Source organism: Geotrypetes seraphini, chromosome 10, assembly GCF_902459505.1.
Source record: "Geotrypetes seraphini chromosome 10, aGeoSer1.1, whole genome shotgun sequence".
In the NCBI taxonomy this organism is placed as follows: domain Eukaryota; kingdom Metazoa; phylum Chordata; class Amphibia; order Gymnophiona; family Dermophiidae; genus Geotrypetes; species Geotrypetes seraphini.
In genome coordinates this window covers 4216019-4232159 of record NC_047093.1, presented here as the reverse complement: position 1 = coordinate 4232159, position 16141 = coordinate 4216019, and the positions used below count along the sequence as shown (strand labels likewise).

Below are 16141 nucleotides of genomic sequence, written 5' to 3'. Positions count from 1 at the left end.
GATTTGTGCGTGATCGGCCGGTATCTAAAAATCTTCGCCGTATCTTGCTGGCCCTAGAGAAGTCTGCTATGGACGGAGACCCTGCTGTACTCGTGAGTTTCGATGCTGAAAAGGCTTTTGATCGGGTGCAGTGGGGATTCCTCTTTGCTACGCTGCGGGCATATGGCTTTGGCCCTTTTTTTCTTAACGCCCTTTTAGCGTTGTATAGTGATCCGGTGGCGCGGATTTCGGTGAATGGTGGCTATTCGGACCCCTTTTCCATCAGTAGGGGGACCCGTCAGGGCTGTCCCCTGTCGCCTTTGCTGTTTGTGCTTTCTTTGGATCCCTTGATCAGAGAGCTGCAATCTAATGTTGACATCCGGGGACTTCAATTGGGGGCCGCTCATTTTAAGATTGCGGCCTTCGCTGATGATCTTTTGGTCTTTTTGACTGATCCGCAGCGTTCTTTATCTACTCTTTTGGAGAGTGTTCGGGAGTATGGTGATTTTTCTGGGTTCACCTTAAATTTAAAGAAATCGGAGGCTTTGGCCTCCGATGCAGGCCTGCAGCGTTCTTGGAGTGGGACTTTTCCCTTGCAATGGGCGGATTCCTTGTTTCGCTATTTGGGCGTGCAGTTGTCCATGGATATTCGTGAGCTCTACCGGTTGAATGTCGCTCGTTTGCTCTCCATTACCGGTTCAGTGTTGGCCGCTTGGCGTAATCTGCCGCTTTCTTTGATGGGGAGGGTGCAACTTTTTCGGATGGTTTTATTCCCTAAGTGGCTTTATGTTTTGCAGACTTTACCGCTGTATCTTTTGCGTAAGGATATCCGGGCTCTCTCGTCCTTGTTGTCTAAATTCTTTTGGGGGGGTCGGAGACCGAAGTTGCGGTGGCAGTTGCTGGTGGGTCCCTGGACTCAGGGCGGTTTTGGTGTGCCGGATATGGCTCTTTATAATCAGGCGTGTCTTTTACGCCATGTCCGGGACTGGGTCTTGGGTACTGACCTTTATACTGATATTTTCCTGGAGCGCGACTATTATTATCCTTCTCATCTGCTCTTTCTATTGCAGTCTCGGCTGACAGTTCTGCCGGGGTTTTGTCGCCGTAGTGTTTTGTTTCGCCCCCTTTGGGAAGTGTGGAGACGGGTGTTGTCTTTATGGCGTCAGGATCCTCATGTTAGTGTGTTATTGCCCATTACTGGTAATCGCTCCTTTCTCCCGGGGCTGCTTCCTTCTATCTTTGGGCGTTGGCAGGCTCGAGGGTTTGAATTTCTTTTTCATATGATGCGGGAGGATGGGACGCTCCTCTCTTGCGATGAGTTGCTGCGTTGTGGTCTGCCTTCATCGGGCCTTCTCTTTGCTCATTGTCAACTGCGGCATTATGTGAAGTCACTTCCGCGGAGCGCTCTTTCTTTGGAGTTTGGGATCAGTTTTCGTGCCTTTTTGGAGGGGGGAGAGGACCTAGCCTCTGGGATCTCGGTCTCTGTATATCACAAGCAACTTGGAGCACTGGGGCCCCCGAGGGATTTTACCGTGGTGCTGGAGGCTTGGCAGAGGGATTTGGGGCAGGAGCTGGGGGTGGGGTTTTTGCTGCGGGCTATTCGTCATATTCCTACTCTGGTGCATAGTGCGGAGCTTCGAGAATGTCATTTTAGGACCTTGATGAGAGGGTATGCCTCCCAGAGCCGGGCCTACCATATGGGGTGTGTCGCTACCCAATACTGTCTCACCTGTCAGGCGGAGGTGAACTCTTATTTTCATGGACTTTGGGAATGTGAGAGTATCCAGAGTTTTTGGGGGGCCTTGGCTTCCTATCTTCAGGGTCTCCTACAGGTGTCTGTTCCTGTCTCTGCATACCATATGCTGTTCGCTCATTTTTCTTTGTTTTCAGTGTATACCTCGGCAGAGAAAATGTTTTTGAGCAAATGTTATATTTTGGGGAAGAAATGTATATTGAACTTCTGGCTGGCGGATACCCCACCCTCTTTCTGGTACTGGAGAAATAAATTACACGACCTTTTAGGGTGGGAGGCCACGTTGGTTTCTGCTTCTCGCCGCTGAAGCAGAGACTTTGTTCATATTTGGACTCCATATTTGGACAGTTTATCTCCCCGGATACGTAGTCGTATCTTGAATAGATTGCAGATGTATGCCATTCCGCCTGTCTGATCTGGGGGGTGGGGGAGGGGGAGGGGTGGGGGTGTGGGGTCCTGGGGGGGGAGGGGGTGTGCTTGGGGGGGGTTGGGGGGATGGGGCATAGTGTAACCTGAGAGGACATAAGAGTCCAGTCCTCTTGGGGAGGGGAGTTATGTAATCAATATTTGCCTTTTTGCCTACTGTTGGTACTTGTTGTAGTTCGTTGTTTAATAAAAAACAGTTTTCACTAAAAAAAAAGTGGGTAGAAATAAAGCAAGCCCCTCCAGGAGTCTTAAGAGTCAAGATCGGCCGATGACCCAGTCGAGCATCAAAGAGACGGGCCAACAGCCGCCCTGGTCTGTTACCAAATCAGTGGAATCTATGTTTATGGAAGGCCGCCCATTTCATGGACCTGGAGTGGAGTAACGAATTAAGCGTAGCCTGAGCAGACAGATAGTGGTCTCGAGTAGCAGGAGAGGGAGTAGCCTGGAAAGCGCGCTTGGCTGCGCCGAGATCACGTTGCAGGGTGATGATGCTACGGTTAATACGTTTGTGTCTGGCACAGAGGAAGGAAATAATGTGTCCTCGAATCACGGTCTTGGCGGCTTCCCAGAACAAAGTGGGATCTATCTGATGTTGTGCATTATGTTGTAAATAATCCTCCCATTGAGTCTCCAAAAAACTTTTAAACTCCACATCCTGTGCCAAATAAAAGGGGAATCGCCAAGAAGGAGAACGAACATATGTCGGATCCAAGTGCATATCAATCCAAATTGGAGCGTGATCCGAAATGGCTAAAGGACCAATCTCCGTGGACGAAACGAAAGAAAACAGACCCTGGGACACAAAAATATAATCGATGCGAGACCAGGTATTGTGAGCTCTAGAGAGATGAGTATAGTCCCGGGTCTCAGGATGTAAGAGGCGCCAAGGATCTACCACCGATAGAGTATCGCAGAAATCAGCAAGAAGTCTACCACGAGTCCCAAAAGTAGAGGGGGGGCCCAACTTATCGAATTCCGGATCACTTACCAAATTGAAATCACCCACCAAAAGCAAAGATTCACCAGAATACCGGGAATGGAGAGCAACCAGGTCACGTAGAAAGGCAGATTCCGACGAATTAGGGCCATAAACCATCAGTAGCAGATAGCTCCGGTCGCCCATCGAAAGTCATAAAAGTAAATGACGACCCTCCGGTGACTTATCAAGTATCTGCACACCAAGGGGAGAAGATTTCCGAAGCAACACCGCCACACCCCGATGACGTCCAGGCGAAGACGCAAAATAAACCTCCCCCACCCAAGAGCGCCGTAACTTAAGATGTTCCTCATCAGTGAGCCGAGTTTCTTGTAAACAGGCAATATCAGCATGATGTCGCTGAAGCGCAGCCAAAATTTTTGACCACTTGATGGGGGATGTAATGCCCCCTACATTCCAAGAAACGAGCCTTAAAGGGGAACTCACAGCAGCCAGCGGAGAGAAAAAAGACAACTCAAGGACAAGCGATGTCTCCAATATAAGACCCCAGGAGCCCAGCCTCCCCCAGGGCCGCCAACGCCAACACGTGCCAGGACACAACACCAAGAGAAGGAAAGAAGCTCCAAGAGAGGCACCCCATACAGGTAAAAAACAAAAAGGAAAGAAACAGAAAAAGAAAAGGGATGCCCCAAACTCCCCAAAGGGAGCAGACAATACCTCAAATACCACAAACCCCAAATACAAACCCCAAGCATCAGTGAGAGCAAACCCCCCCCACCCCCACAAATCCACCCCCCTCCCACCCAAACACCCACCCCCAATCATCCTTCCCAAATCCTCCAAAAACCCCAACCCCAAGCAAAAAACTCTGTTCCACTAGTGGAACCGAGAGAGAATCACGCTAAGACATATACAGGGCCCCAGGTCCCTCCACCCAACCCATTCCATACACAACACAGCACCCCAAAGTCAATCACCACAAACCAGCCGCACACCACACTCTACCACACAACAACCACAAGCATAGGGATTCTAGTAGAAAGAAGCAAATTCAGGGTCCCCAAAAAAAGGAACCCGCACACTCCCCTCCCCCGCACATGCTAACACACATACACCAATGAACTAAAGGAAGCCACCCCAAATGAACACCCGTACTGAAACTCAACAAGTGCCCCACACAAGGGGAACACGCCTCAGCACTCCAATAATCCCCCATAAAAGAACACAATAAACATGTTGAAACACAGTAGAAAGGAGGGCCAACACAACCATATAAAGAAGGGCAGAGTCACAAAACCGAGGGAGCCGTAGTACTGTGCTGGGCAGCTCAAGAGTAGGCAAAAAGACAGTACTCCAAAGGTAACCAATTCCCTTTAGGCTGAAAAAAGTGTAAAGAGCATCCAGATTCCAAAAGTACATGCCCAACAATAAGAGGAAAGTACCTCCACCACAGAGCAAGTACAGCAGTGTCAAAGGGCTCAAGGGGCCGTCGAGGGCCCAGACTCGCCCGGCAGCACGTCCAAGTAGTTCTGTGCAGCCTCCGCAGTAGCAAAGATCTGCCATCCTGTAGGAGTCCAAACTTTCAATTGCGCCGGGTAGAGAAGTTGAAATCTGTGCTTCTGATCGAACAATGCAGTGCACACTCGGGAGAAGCGCCGCCTGCACTCCTGCAGCGCCGGAGAATAATCCTGGAACAGGCGAACCAGAACTCCATCGTACTGAAGCGTGTTCCTCCTCTGCCGATATTGCTTCATCAGCTCAGCCTTCACGGCCGAGTTGTGGATTTTAAAGATGGTGACGCGAGCACGATCACTGTCATCGGAACGCCGGCCCAGGCGGTGCGCCCGATTGAGCTGCAGAGGGCCCACACCAGCCGGGAGAGGGAACTCCGTCCGGAACCAGGTCTCCAAAGTTGAAAGGAGGCGGGAATCTGAAACCGCTTCTGGGAGGCCAATCAGGCGCGAGTTGTCCCATCTCGAGCGGTTCTCGAGATCCTCCAGCTTATCAGCTTGCCGCTTGAGTTGCGCCGTCATCGCCGCCAGGTCCGCAGAGGAAGCAGAGTTGGCATCCTCCACCTGCGATACCCATTGCTCCAGCTTGCCTGTGCGCCTCGTGGTCTCCCCCAAAAGAGACTCCAGCGAAGTAAGTTGGCCAGACAGTTGTTTAAAGCGGGAATCCAAGGCCCGCATGACCGAGGCAGATAGTGCAGCTATATGGGCCTCCGACAAGGGGAGCGCGGAACCCGATTCACCCGCCGCCATCTTGGAGTCCGGCCGCGTCGATCTAGTCTCCCTGTCTCTGGCGGAGCGACACGATTTGCCACTCATGACCGGACTAGGCACGGAAGGACACTTGTCCATGCACTGCCCCGATAGTGTAGTAGAGGTCAGGACCGGTAAAAATGCTGGATCAGGTTCAGAGGGACCCGGGGCCCCGGAGCACGAGCAAGGCACGTCTTGCTCGGCTCAGCACATCACGTGACCCTCTGGCATTGCAATATATTATCGGGACAGGAGTAAGAGGCTAGACTAGGTAAGTTAATAATTGGTACAGGCTTTAGAGAGGCATAATTGACATCACAGAAAGGTTTTTTAGAAGAATAATTTCTAGTATGCACAAATATGGGAATTATAAGGCCAGGGCAGATTACACTGTTACTGTTGAAGCCAAGTACCTTGGGGGAGAGAGAATTTGCACAATGAGTGGGATTAAAACATAGAGCGAGTAAGAGAGAGAGAAGCCAGAGAGGCAACTTCATGGTGAAAATTAACAGGAATCACAAAGTATAGTCTAACAGCTAATGGGTAGAGAGAATTATAGAACTGACTGAGCTAAAAAAGCTTGGCACTGTACGTAAGAGACTGGGTGGAGCAGACTCCCACACCAAAGTAAGATGAAATGTCAGCTAGTGTGGAGTCAGCTGGAAAGCTTGGCACCAAAATTTTTTTAAAAGCTTGATGCTGCATGAAAGGGACAGGGCGGAGTAGGCTCCCACGCCGGAGTATGATAAGATGTCAGCTAGTGGGGGTCAGCTGAAAAGTATGGTGCCGAGCTTTTAAAAAAGCTTGATGCTGCAACACAAGAGACAGGGCGGAGCAAGCTCCCATGCTGAAGTAAGATGAAATGTCAGCTAATGTGGAGTCAGCTGGGAAGCTTGGCACCGAGCATTTAAAGAAGCTTGATGCTGCACACCGAGACAGGGCGGAGCAAGCTCCCACGCCGAGTAAGGTGAAATGACAGCTAGTGTGGAGTCAGCTGGGAGGCTTCCCCTCACTGGGCTGGAGAGAACATGGCCCAGTGCTGGATCTGAGCCCTTTAAAGGGCAGGAAGGCAAAATGGCTGCCTGAGGAGGAAGTGGGCGGGGCTTCCCGCCGAAGTAAACAGGAGCAGGCTGTTCTCAGTGCAGAGAGGGGGGACCACTAGCTTCCCTTCCCCTCACTGTGCTGGAGAAAAGATGGCCCGGTGCTGGATCTGAGCCCTTTAAAGGGCAGGAAGGCAAAATGGCTACCTGAGGAGGAAATGGGCGGGGCTTCTCACCAAAGTAAACAGGAGCAGGCTGTACTCGGTGCAGTGAGGGGGATGACTGGCTTCCCTTCCCCTCACTGTGCTGGAGAAAAGATGCACATTTATGCCATGTAAATATTTAAATATCTCTATCATATCTCCCCTCTCCCGCCTTTCCTCCAAAGTATATTTATTGAGATCTTTAAGTCTGTCCCCATACGTCTTATGATGAAGACCATCAACCATCGTAGTAACCTTCCTCTGGACCAGCTCCATCGTTTTCATATCTTTTTTAAGGTGCAGTCTCCAGAATTGTACACAATATTCTAAATGAGGTCTCACCAGAGCCTTACCTCTCCCTATGCACCCTGGCATCCTTCTAGCTTTTGCCATCGCCTTTTCAACCTTTTTGACCACATTTATATCATCACATACTATCACAGTCAAGAAGCATAAATGCATAACCTTGCATTTCTTAGCATTAAATCTTAGCTGCCAAATTTCAGACCATTCTTCAAGCTTTACTAGATCCTACTCATATTATTCATACCATTGGGGGGTGTCTACACTATTGCAGATTTTGGTATCATCCGTAAAGAGAAAATCTTACCTGATGGCCCTTCAGCTGTATCACTAATAAAAATGTTAAAAAGAACAGGCCCAAGATCTGAACCTTAAGGCACACCACTGGTAACATCCCTTTCCTCAGAGTGATCTCCATTAACCATTACCCTCTTGTGCCTTCCACTCAACCAGTTCCTGACCCAGACTGTTACTTTGGGGCCCTTCGTAAATGTAACTTAAAATCCTGTGCTGTAACAACTGCTTTACAAGAGAACATAGCTTGTAATACAAAAGCACAAAGTTCTGTTACTATCTCTTCTGAAGCATTCGGAGACCTATAAATAAGTATTAAACCAGTTCAGTTCACAACTTAAGTACCAAATCTAAATTTAAAAATTGTTACATTTATTATTTATTTATCTTTAAAATGTGAGGGAAATTTTCAAAACTGCTTGCATATCTGTAAAATATAATGATTTGTATTGGGTCTTTTAATTTGTCTTAATAATACCGTTGCCTTTTTAGTCTGCAGAATATAAGAATGATTATTATTATAGATAGTTTTCACCTATGGACTTTGCATCAACAATCAAAGAGAAAGAAGACCAATAATCAAAGGAAAAGCAATCCATGTCAGGGATCTGAGGAAGAGAAGAGGTTATTGTATCTTTTAGAAAGCTGTAAGATGTTAATTTGTACATGGTTTTTCTTATCTAGGTTGAAGTTTGGTTAAATCGTGTCCTGGATAGAATGCGGGCTACTTTACGGAATGAAATCCCTGATGCTGTTGTGACATATGAGGAAAAGCCAAGAGACCAGTGGATATTTGATTACCCAGCCCAGGTAGGAACATAGCAGACTTCAGAGGTTGAATAAAATAATTGTTTGAACTGGATTATTAAATATTCTCTTTTTGGGCTTACAGTTTGGCAGAGCTGGAAGCTGTTGGCTTTTATTTGTTTTAAAAAGTAAAAATGTATTTTTGCAAACTTGTTAAAATGCTGGACACAGGGAGGACAGCTTTCTCCCAGAAGCAAGCTTTAAGCCTTCTGAGCATGCACAGAAACTCTTGTGCTAGACACAACTCTCCCTCCCTTCATTCTGTGCAGTTCCTACAAAAAGCACAGTTACTTACCGCAACAGTTGTTATCCAGGGACAGCAGGCAGATATTCTCAACATGTTGGTAACGTCACCAACGGAGCCCCACAGTGGACAGCCTCGCTAGCAGACTTGCTTGAAGATCTTTTAAGAGCTTACGAGTGCTGCACCGTGCATGTGCGAGTGCCTTCCCGCCCGAGTTAAGGTGCACGTCTCCTGTGAGGTACCTCAGTTCAGATAGCTAGCTAAGAAACCAACCAGGGGAGGTAAGAATATCTGCCTGCTGTCCCTGGATAACAACTGTTACGGTAAGTAACTGTGCTTTATCCCAGGATAAGCAGGCAGCATATTCTCAACATGTGGGTGACCTCCAAGCTAAGCATAATGGGATGGAGGGAGTATTGGCAGGTTAGGAGAACAAATTTGTAAAACGGACTGGCCAAAATGGCTGTCCCGTCTGGAGAAAGTATCCAGACAATAATGAGAGGTGAATGTATGAACCGAGGACCAAGTGGCAGTCTTGCAGATTTCCTCAATAGGAGTTGATCTGAGGAAAGCTACAGATGCCGCCATTGCTCTAACTCTGTGGTCTGTGACTCGACCCTGCAGAGGGAGACCAGCCTGAACATAGCAGAAAGAGATGCAAGCAGCCATCCAGTAGGAGATGGTTCGCTTCGAGACAGGATGCCCCAACTTATTAGGATTGAAGGAGATGAAAAGTTGCGGGGCTTATCTGTGTGGTTGAGTGCGTTGCAAGTAGAAAGCCAAGGCACGTTTACAGTCCTGAGTATGAAGCACTATTTCTCCGGGATGAGAATGAGGCTTTGGAAAAAATACTGGAAGAACAATAGATTGATTAATATGAAATTCTGAAACAACTTTAGGTAAGAATTTTGGATGAGTATGGAGGACCACCTTGTCATGGTGGAAAACTGTGAAAGGTGGATCCGCAACTAAAGCTTGTAACTCACTGACTCTTCGAGCAGACGTGAGGGCAATGAGGAACACCACTTTCCAAGTGAGATACTTTAGATGAGCCTTATCAATTGGTTCAAATGGAGGCTTCAATTGAGCCAGGACGACATTGAGATCCCAGACCACTGGAGGCGGTTTGAGCAGTAGGTTAACATCGAAACATCCGGAAGCGGGAAACCACCGGATGTGCAGACAGGGGTTTCCCATCAAGAGGCTGATGGAAAGCAGCAATTGTACTGAGATGGACTTGGATAGATGTGGACTTGAGGCCAGAGTGCGATAAGTGAAGTAAATAATCTAAAACTGAAGACAAGGAGGTAGATATTGGCTCCATGTGGCGAGTAGTACACCAAGCAGAAAATTTAGTCCATTTCTGGTTGTAACACTGCCTAGTGGACGGCTTTCTAGAAGCCTCCAAAATGTCCTGTACAGATTGAGAAAACTGTAGCGAGGCAGTTAGGTTGAAAGGTACCAAGCTGTTAAGTGTAGAGACTTTAGGTTGGGATGAAGTAAAGACCCCTGATTCTGAGTAAGCAGAGAGGGAAAAACCAGTAGAAGCAGAGGTTCTCTGGTGCTGAGTTGAAGTAGAAAGAAGTACCACGGTTGTTTGGGCCACCGAGGAGCTATCAGAATCATGGTGGCATGTTCTGTCTTGAGCTTGACAAGAGTCTTGAGAATCAGAGGGAATGGAGGGAAGGCATAGAGAAACTGATCCGTCCAGTCCAGAAGGAAAGCATCTGCCTCTAGGTGATGAGGAGAGAATATCCTTGAGCAAAACTGAGGCAGCTTGTGGTTTAGGGGAGACGCAAAGAGATCTATCTGAGGGGTTCCCCATTGAGCAAACACCTGACGTAGAGGTGAGGAATTGGGTGTCTATTCGTGAAGTTGTAGAAGACGACTCAATTTGTCCACCAGAGAGTTTTGCTGACCTTGAATGTATACAGCACTGAGAAAGATGTTGTGCAGAACTGCCCAATCCCACAGTTTCAGAGCTTTTTGGCAAAGGGAGAGGGATCCCGTGCCTCCCTGCTTGTTAACATAGTACATGGCGACTTGGTTGTCTGTCCGGATAAAGACTACCTTGTCGTGAAGAAGATGCTGAAAAGCTTTGAGAGCATTGAAAATCGCTCTGAGTTCCAGCAGATTGATGTGACAGAAACGGTCTGTGCTGGACCAATGACCTTGAGTACGGAGACCGTCGAGGTGGACTCCCCAAGCGTAGGTTGAAAAATCTGTTGTGAGAACCTTCTGATGAGGGGGAGCATAGAAAAGCAAACCGCTGGAAAGATTGGAAGAGAGCATCCACCAGTGGAGAGACTGTCTCAACAAAGGAATTACTGTGATGTGTTGAGAGAGTGGGTCGGAAGCTTGCTGCCACTGAGATGCCAGGGTCCACTGAGGTATTCGAAGGTGAAGTCTGGCAAAAGGAGTCATGTGAACTCTATAGGCCGTGTGACCAAGTAGAATCATCATTTGTCGTGCTGAGATTGATGTGCGGGAAGACACTTGATGACAAAGGCGAATGAGAACATCTCAGCGTGGTTGAGGCAGGAATGCTCTGAGCCGGAAAGTGTCCAGGACAGTCCCGATAAACTGAAGAGTTTGAGAGGGATGCAATTGGGATTTTGGAAAATTGACTTTGAACCCCAGACATTGGAGGAACGTAATAGTCTGTCAGGTTGCTGCAATAACCCCTTGTTGAGAGGGAGCTTTGATGAACCAGTCGTAGAGGTATGGAAATACTTGAAGACCCTGGGTATGCAAGGCTTCAGCTACCACCACCAGACACTTCGTGAAAACTCTGGGGGATGATGCAAATCCGAAAGGGAGAACTCGGTATTGAAGATTAAGATTCCCCACCCGAAATCTTAAGAATCTGCGAGAGGCTGGAAGAATTGGGATATGAGTGTAAGCCTCTTTGAGATCCAGAGAGCATAACCAATCCCCTTGATTCATCAGGGGGTACAGAGTTGGTAAAGAGAGCATCCAAAACTTCTCTTTGACTAGAAATTTGTTGAGGGCTCTGAGATCCAGAATAGGTCACAAATCCCCCGTCTTCTTTGGGACTAGAAAATAACGGGAATAGAACCCCGTGTCCCGTTGGTTCAAAGGAACCTCCTCGACAGCTCGAAGGCGAAGAAGAGCCTGAGCTTCCTGAAGGAGAAGGGGAAGTTGCAACGAACTGGAAGGAGCTCTCTTGGAGGGAGATCTGGAGGTACTTGAAGAAAGTGAAGTGAGTATCCCTCCCGAAGGATGTTGAGAACCCAGAGATCTGAGGTGATCAGCTGCCACTGGTGATAAAAATGGAGAAGCCGACCTCCTATGGGCAGAAGAGAAGTCTGATGGATGAAGGTAGGTATGCTCAGACTGAGAATGTCAAAAAGACTGAGCTGGCTTAGCCGCAGCAGAAGTCTGAGGTTTTTATTGTCTCTGCTGCTGCGGCAGCCATCTAGGCGGAGGCCTGGAGAAAGATGGAGTCGTTTTTTGAGGATAATGACGTGGTGGAGGCATGTAAGACCAAGCAGGTGGAGTCTTAGCCTTTGGACGGATCAAGGAGGCAAAGGAGCGCTCATGTTTAGAGAGATGCTTAGTAGCAGCCTCAATGGAATCATCAAAAAGTTCATTTCCTTGGCAAGGCAAGTTCGCTAGACGATCCTACAAATTGGAGTCCATGTCCACAATGCGGAGCCAAGCAAGGCGACGCATAGCCACAGCATAAGCGGTAACTCTGGATGATAACTCACACGCATAGTATGTGGCTTATAGCATGAAGAGGCGAATTTGCGACAGAGTGTGAAGAATCTTTTTGAACTCTGGAAGACATTGCTCCTCAAGAACAGGAAAAAACTTAGGCATTATTTTGAGGTCATTAAAATAAGAGGTGAAGATGTAATTATAGTTGAGAATTCGGTTTGCCATCATTGAATTCTGATAAAGCCTGCGGCCAAACTTATCCATGGTGCAGCCTTCCCTGCCTGGAGGCACCGCAGTGTAGACTTTAGAGGGTTGAGCTTTCTTTAATGAAAATTCCACCACTAAGGATTGGTGAGATAACTGCGGTTTTTCAAACCCCTTGCAAGGAACCGTGCGATACCTAGATTCCATCTTAGAAGGTATGGCCGGAATAGAGTAAGGGGTTTCCATATTCCGGAGAAACGTTTGCTTTAACACAGGAGTCATGGGAAGCCTCAAGGTTTCCTTGGGTGGATGAGGTAATTCTATGTCGGCCAGGTACTCAGGAGTGTACTTAGATTCAGAGTGTAGATCCAGCTGAAGAGCTTGACCCATATCAAAGACAAACCTCGCAAACGAGGAGGACTTTGAGGTGGGAGGGTTCCTCAGGAGAAGGAGACCGAGACTTGGGAACAGCCGAATAAGATGGTGAAGCTTCTCTGGAATATTGAGAAGGCATTTCAGAATCTAGCACTATGGTAACTGAAGAAGCTTCACTGCCTGTCATAGGAGGAGTCAGAGAGTTTTTGCGCTTCAAAAGCCTCGATGGAGAAGTCCCTGGAGTCCGAGGGACGGATTGTCTCGAGGCAGGTGGAGAAGGTTCCCTCGCAGATGGTCTCGATGGAGGGGTCCTCGACCTGGATGTGCTTCGAAGTGAAGCAGCAGGTGTAGAAGACTTGCGAGACCGAGGCTTGTGTTTAGGTCTCTAAGGAGTCTTGACGGCCCTCGATAAACGAGGCATAGAAGACTCAGTACTATGAGGAGGCGAGTCCTTTTGTTTGAGAGAAGACTCCTGACTCCGCTTGGAAGCAAGGTGCCTCGAGGTTGAGGTGTGCTTCGAGTGGTGCCTCGATCGAGGTGCAGGAGACTCTGACCTGGAGGGATGAGGCGAAGAGTCACTGGAGGATAATCGATGAGATTTTCGAGGCTTGCCTCGAGGTGCTTCGACAGGAGGCTCAGGCTGGCTCATAGGAAGCAGGGTCGAGGCAGGGACAAGTTGAGCCAGGACCGAGGTAATCTGAGTGGTCAAAATGGCTTTTAACATGTCCTCGAACATAGGCACCGAGACCAAGGGATCAGGTCCAGAAGGTGCAGCAGTGCACTTCAAGGAGGATGACCTCAAGGATGAGTATTCCCTATGTTTGGAGGCACACTTAGCTGGAGGTCTTGTAGAGGCTGGCAGGACTCCACTCACTGCCTGGAATGCCTGAGACTCTGGAGGTTTCTTAGGAAGGAGAAACAGAAGTCTTACCCATAGATGAAGCTTTAGAAGGGACCACAGACGAGGGCTTCGAGGCCGAGGTTGTCGAGGTCAAGGCCACTACAGGGTCGAGGTCTTGGAAGTCGAGGCCACCCCCGAGGCCTTATCCGCAGACTGTTCCATGGTGCCAAACAGTTGAAGAATTTTAGCACGGCGTCTGCAAAGGGCTCGAGGTTGAAGGGTAGCACAGTGTGGACAAGTGTCGGGACAATGTTCTGATCCCAGGCAGACAATATACCAACGATGAGGGTCGGTGATTGAAATGACCCGGCCGCACTTGCTACACTTTTTAAAACAGGTAAGAGGCCGGGCCATAGAAAAAATAGAAACCGGCGAATTAACGAGGTTCGGCAGCAGGGCCTAAGTCCAGAGGCCGCTGGCTGAAAAATACAGAGGAAAAGTTTATTTTTATTATTATTATTTCTTTTACAAGTAAAAACTTACAAGATGCGCCAGCACAACGACTTCAAGAAAATAACAAAGTCGTGGTGTGAGAAGGCAACGAAGAAACTGCAGAGCTGAAGCAAACGGGACTTCTCGGCTCCGTGGAAAACATTGAACTAAGGTACTTCACAGGAGATGCACGCCCTAACTCGGGTGGGAGGGCACTCGCGCATGCGTGGTGCAGCACTCATAAGCTCTTAAAAGATCTTCAAGCAAGTCTGCTTGCAAGGCTGACCGCTGCAGGGCTCCATTGGTGACGACACCCACATGTTGAGAATATGTTGCCTGCTTGTCCTGGGATAATTGCTATTTTGCTAACTGCAACAGAACCTCCAGAGGTACAGTGATAACCTGCAGGGTTTTATGAAGCCGATGGATCTTGCTCTTTCTTCCCAACATGCCTTGCCATCAAGGTCGGAATATACACTGCCCCGTACATCATGATGTCCCTAGTGAATTTTTTCAAAAATTAGATGTAAGTGCTAATAAACACTAAAATGCTAAGTGTGGATTCAAAACAGAAGCAAAAGGCTAAGAGGTGCTTTAACCCCCTCCCCCCCCAGAAAAAAAGCTTCAAAAACAATAAAAATAATAATTAAAAAAAAAATGCAAAAATCATAACAATACTAAGAGCAATGTTGCTAAGATATAATTCAATTTAGCTGAGTCTCATCAAGTTCACATCGTCACTTTATCTCCACTCGACAGAGTCCCGTTTCAGAATCTTCATCAGGAATAGGGATGAAATACTGGAGAGACGAAAGAGCAGCCAATCCACTCAATGAAGACAGACAGTAATAAATCCTGCAAATAACAGCTTGGCACAATCACACTAGAGCTGAAGGCAGTAAGCAACAATGGCGTCTGAGGCGTTTAAAGATGCCCTGGAGGCAATGCACTCTCAACGTGATGACGTCAAAAATTAATGCATCTCAATGGCCACGACTTTGGTCTTGGAGGATAAGATGTACAGTATCAGCATCTATGAGACAAACATGGTTTTTTCTTTTACATAGAGCTTTTTGGACCCCTGTTCGTTTACAAAAATTAGATAGATCTAAGTCTGATAGATGCTGGCACTGTCATCTTGAGGCTGGGACATTAGATCATCTTTTATTCTATTGTCCATATATATTATTATTTTGGAAATCAATTTGGCCTCAAATAAATAGGTTGATGGACAATCCAATAGCCTTGACTTATGATACTATTTTATTCGGTACAACAATGAGAGCAAAAAGTCAAATTTCATCATATAACAATAAACTTTTATTCATATTAACTGGAATAGCAATTCAACAAATAACATGTAACTGGAAAAATTATGACAGATTAAATTATAATTTTTGGTGGAATTCGGTATGCCACATATATAAAATGGAGCGCACAATAGCAACACAGAAGGGTTATTTTGGTAAATTTATGAAGATTTGGAGACCATTGGCAGATTTTTGTAATGATTAATAACATTTTCCCATAATAAGAGATTGATAAATAGGGAAGTGGGTGGGTATTATTTTATTTACCTTACAATATGTATAAATTACTTTAATGTATTTTTAAGTAATGGGTCAAAATTTCTGAAATATGAAGGGAGGGTTTGGGGAGGAGGGTTATTTTATTTATATTTGCCATGCATATTAAATGATATATATGTTATCAAAAACATAAAAATATGATTATAAATATGATATATTGTACTTAAAGTATTCATGAAGGAAAATCAAGTGTATGTTTATAAGGTTATATGTATTTTCCTGATACACTTGCTGTAATATGAAAAATGAATAAAGAAATTATTAAAAAAAAAAAAAAAAACCCGCACACAGCTGTGAAACATAATAGTCCTTTGTGGGAAAGTTCCCGTATAAATTAGAAATGTTGATATGTAGAAATAAGAGAGTTAACAAAAATGACAAGTAAAGTGTAATGAAAGATTTCTTTCTTAAACTAAAAATTAAGAAATCAAAAAATAGAAAAAACTGAAAAAACTAGAAGGCAGTGCATGCAAATAGATCTCATGCATATTCATTGGGGAAATCCTGAAAACCCGACTGGATTGCGGCCCTCGAGGACTGACATTTGATACCCCTGATAAAGGGGAATGCAGGCACACGCAGGTGACATCATAGACATCAAAGCTTGCTTCTTTAAACTTAGGATGATTTAATGCATCCCCTGAGGAGGAGGGTTTGAGGTGTTCTTTGTACCTTCACAACATTGTACATCCACAGGTGAACTCAGTAG

At 46.6% G+C, this 16141-nt stretch overlaps 1 protein-coding gene across 2 annotated transcripts in view; it reads left to right on the top strand.

Moving 5' to 3' along the window:
- The window catches only part of DNAH17 (dynein axonemal heavy chain 17), a 954442-nt gene that overhangs the window by 407501 nt on the left and 530800 nt on the right, over window positions 1-16141 (top strand). For both annotated transcript variants that reach the window (XM_033960179.1, XM_033960181.1), the window contains one exon: window positions 7881-8006. In XM_033960179.1, coding sequence (XP_033816070.1) covers window positions 7881-8006 — 126 coding nt within the window. The remainder of the gene's footprint in view (window positions 1-7880; window positions 8007-16141) is intronic.